This window comes from Mus pahari, chromosome 12, assembly GCF_900095145.1.
Source record: "Mus pahari chromosome 12, PAHARI_EIJ_v1.1, whole genome shotgun sequence".
NCBI classification, from domain to species: Eukaryota; Metazoa; Chordata; class Mammalia; order Rodentia; family Muridae; genus Mus; species Mus pahari.
In genome coordinates this window covers 18,381,020-18,383,022 of record NC_034601.1, presented here as the reverse complement: position 1 = coordinate 18,383,022, position 2,003 = coordinate 18,381,020, and the positions used below count along the sequence as shown (strand labels likewise).

The following is a 2,003-nucleotide window of genomic DNA, read 5'->3' as shown; positions in this document are numbered from 1 at the left end:
ATTGGTAAATAAAGATGCCAACAGCCAATAGCAGGGCAGGAGGTACATAGGTAGTATTAAGGTTTCCTGGGTTTTAGGGTCAGAGAGGGATCACCAGAGAAAAGCAGGGGTAGAAGAAGGAGAAGCTGCCATGTGTTAGGTGGGCCACAAGTACACAGCCCTGTGGGCTGGCCCAGTGGGGCTAAGAAGAGTCCAGATGAAACACACTAAATAGTAATTAATAACTCAGTGTTATTTATAGGAAATTAGATTCTAACAGAATAGAGGGTAGGCGGCTGCCTGGCATTTGTACTGTTTAAGGCTTATTGCAAACATGAAGGTTGACTGTGTCTTTTATCCAGGAACTAAATGACCTAAGGTGAGGTAGAAACCCTGGGGCAGGATTAAATAATTTCTACCACAAAGAAGGAATGATTGCAGACCAGGGCACACCTCGAAGCCGACACTCAGCTCCAGGTAGGATGCTCTGTAGGAATGGAGTCAGATTCATGGTGACTCATCCTTTGTCAGCCAACCCCCGCCTCCACCCGCCCCTAAGAGCACAGGAGTTAGGATAGGTCTCAGGGGATGACTGACACAAGCCTGGCCCAATCCAAGAACTTGGTGCAGTGCTACTCTGCCCACCATCTACCACAATCCCAACACTGCAGATGCCATTGCCAGCTTCTGGGAGGGTGAAGCCAGCTAGTCTGGGCCGTGTTCTTGAGACACAGGAATAATTAACATCAACATTCCACAACCCCCAGGCTCCCACACACTGCCACCAACAGGCCAGGTCCCCAGATGTATCACCCACCTGGAGTAATCTTGCAGCTCTGGGTGACTACAAAGAATTCATTTTCTCTCTTCTCCACAGTTGCTGTACATTCTCCAGTGGCCTAAAAGAAAAGAAAGAGGGCATGTTGTCTACTCTTTCTTTCTCCTGGAGACACCTAGCTAGTGCTGTTCCTAAATGTGGCTTTAAAAAAAAAGAAATGAGAAGGTTTTTCTCTAATAGAGATTTTATTTTGCTTTCTTTAGATTTACTTGTTCTAATGCATGAGTGTCTGTACACCGCATGTGTGCCTGGTGTCTGCAGAACCCAGACAGCTGCAGCAGAAGCAATGGAGCTAGAGTTACAGAGGTTCTAAGTGTCCATCTGGGTGTTAGAAACCCAACCCAGGTTTCTGAGGAGCGGCAATTGCTCTTAACCACTCAGCCATCTTTCCAGCCCATTAACCACCTTGTGAGACGTGAGAATGAATATTAATGTGACCTAGTGATTGTTTCCACAGACCACTGATCTTCACGGGTCCGGGAGAGGCAGAGTAAGGTCTCTAAATATGAGCCCTGATGTGGAGCTCTGTGACTGCTTCTCTGTCACCCAGCTGGATGTCGTGCCTCAGGACCAACAGGAGGAGCTTCGTCTTTGATTCCCCCTCAGTTTCAGTGGGTGCCTGCTCTTTACATAAATGTCAGCTTAACCTCTTAGAACCTCCAACTTCCACACTGCTGGCTGTGAGTTGTTCCTGCTGCCTGGGTGCCTCTCACTGCCTCAGTTTACCCACCTTGTGGAAACAGCACCACAGGTCCTTGACACATTTTGTCACCATGAACAGCTGATGACTGTCTGAGGTGACATATGGGGGCCCTGCTGTAAACAAGCACCTGGGAACCAAGTGGCCCGGAATGCCCCACACTGGTAAAAGTCTTCCACTGATCTGTCATTTACCAGTCTCCTGTGCATCTCACAGCACCCTGAGGGTTGCCTGGGTCAGGCTGGGGCTTTCCTATAAAAAGCACACTCACGGCTTCCTCGGCGTCCTTGAAGTCGCAGTCCTGCCAGGCGAGGCCACTCTGAGCAGAGCAGTTGCCCTCCTTGATTCGATACTTGAAGGAATAAAAGGTTGGCAAGCCATCCTGAGGAAAGCAAGGGTGACAGGAGTCACTCAGGGGACCCAGCGGCAAGTTTGTGGACCCTGACACATCACAAACAGCAGTCCTGAGCAGACGCAAGGACAGCC

At 49.4% G+C, this 2,003-nt stretch overlaps 1 protein-coding gene across 1 annotated transcript in view; it reads right to left on the bottom strand.

Moving 5' to 3' along the window:
• LOC110330025 (kininogen-1-like) overlaps nt 1-2,003 on the bottom strand; it is a 21,832-nt gene that overhangs the window by 18,039 nt on the left and 1,790 nt on the right. Inside the window, exons 2-3 of the mRNA XM_029544847.1 lie at nt 1,789-1,899; nt 797-878 (exon numbers count right to left, since the gene is read on the bottom strand). Of these exons, the coding sequence (XP_029400707.1) occupies nt 797-878; nt 1,789-1,899 (193 nt within the window). The remainder of the gene's footprint in view (nt 1-796; nt 879-1,788; nt 1,900-2,003) is intronic.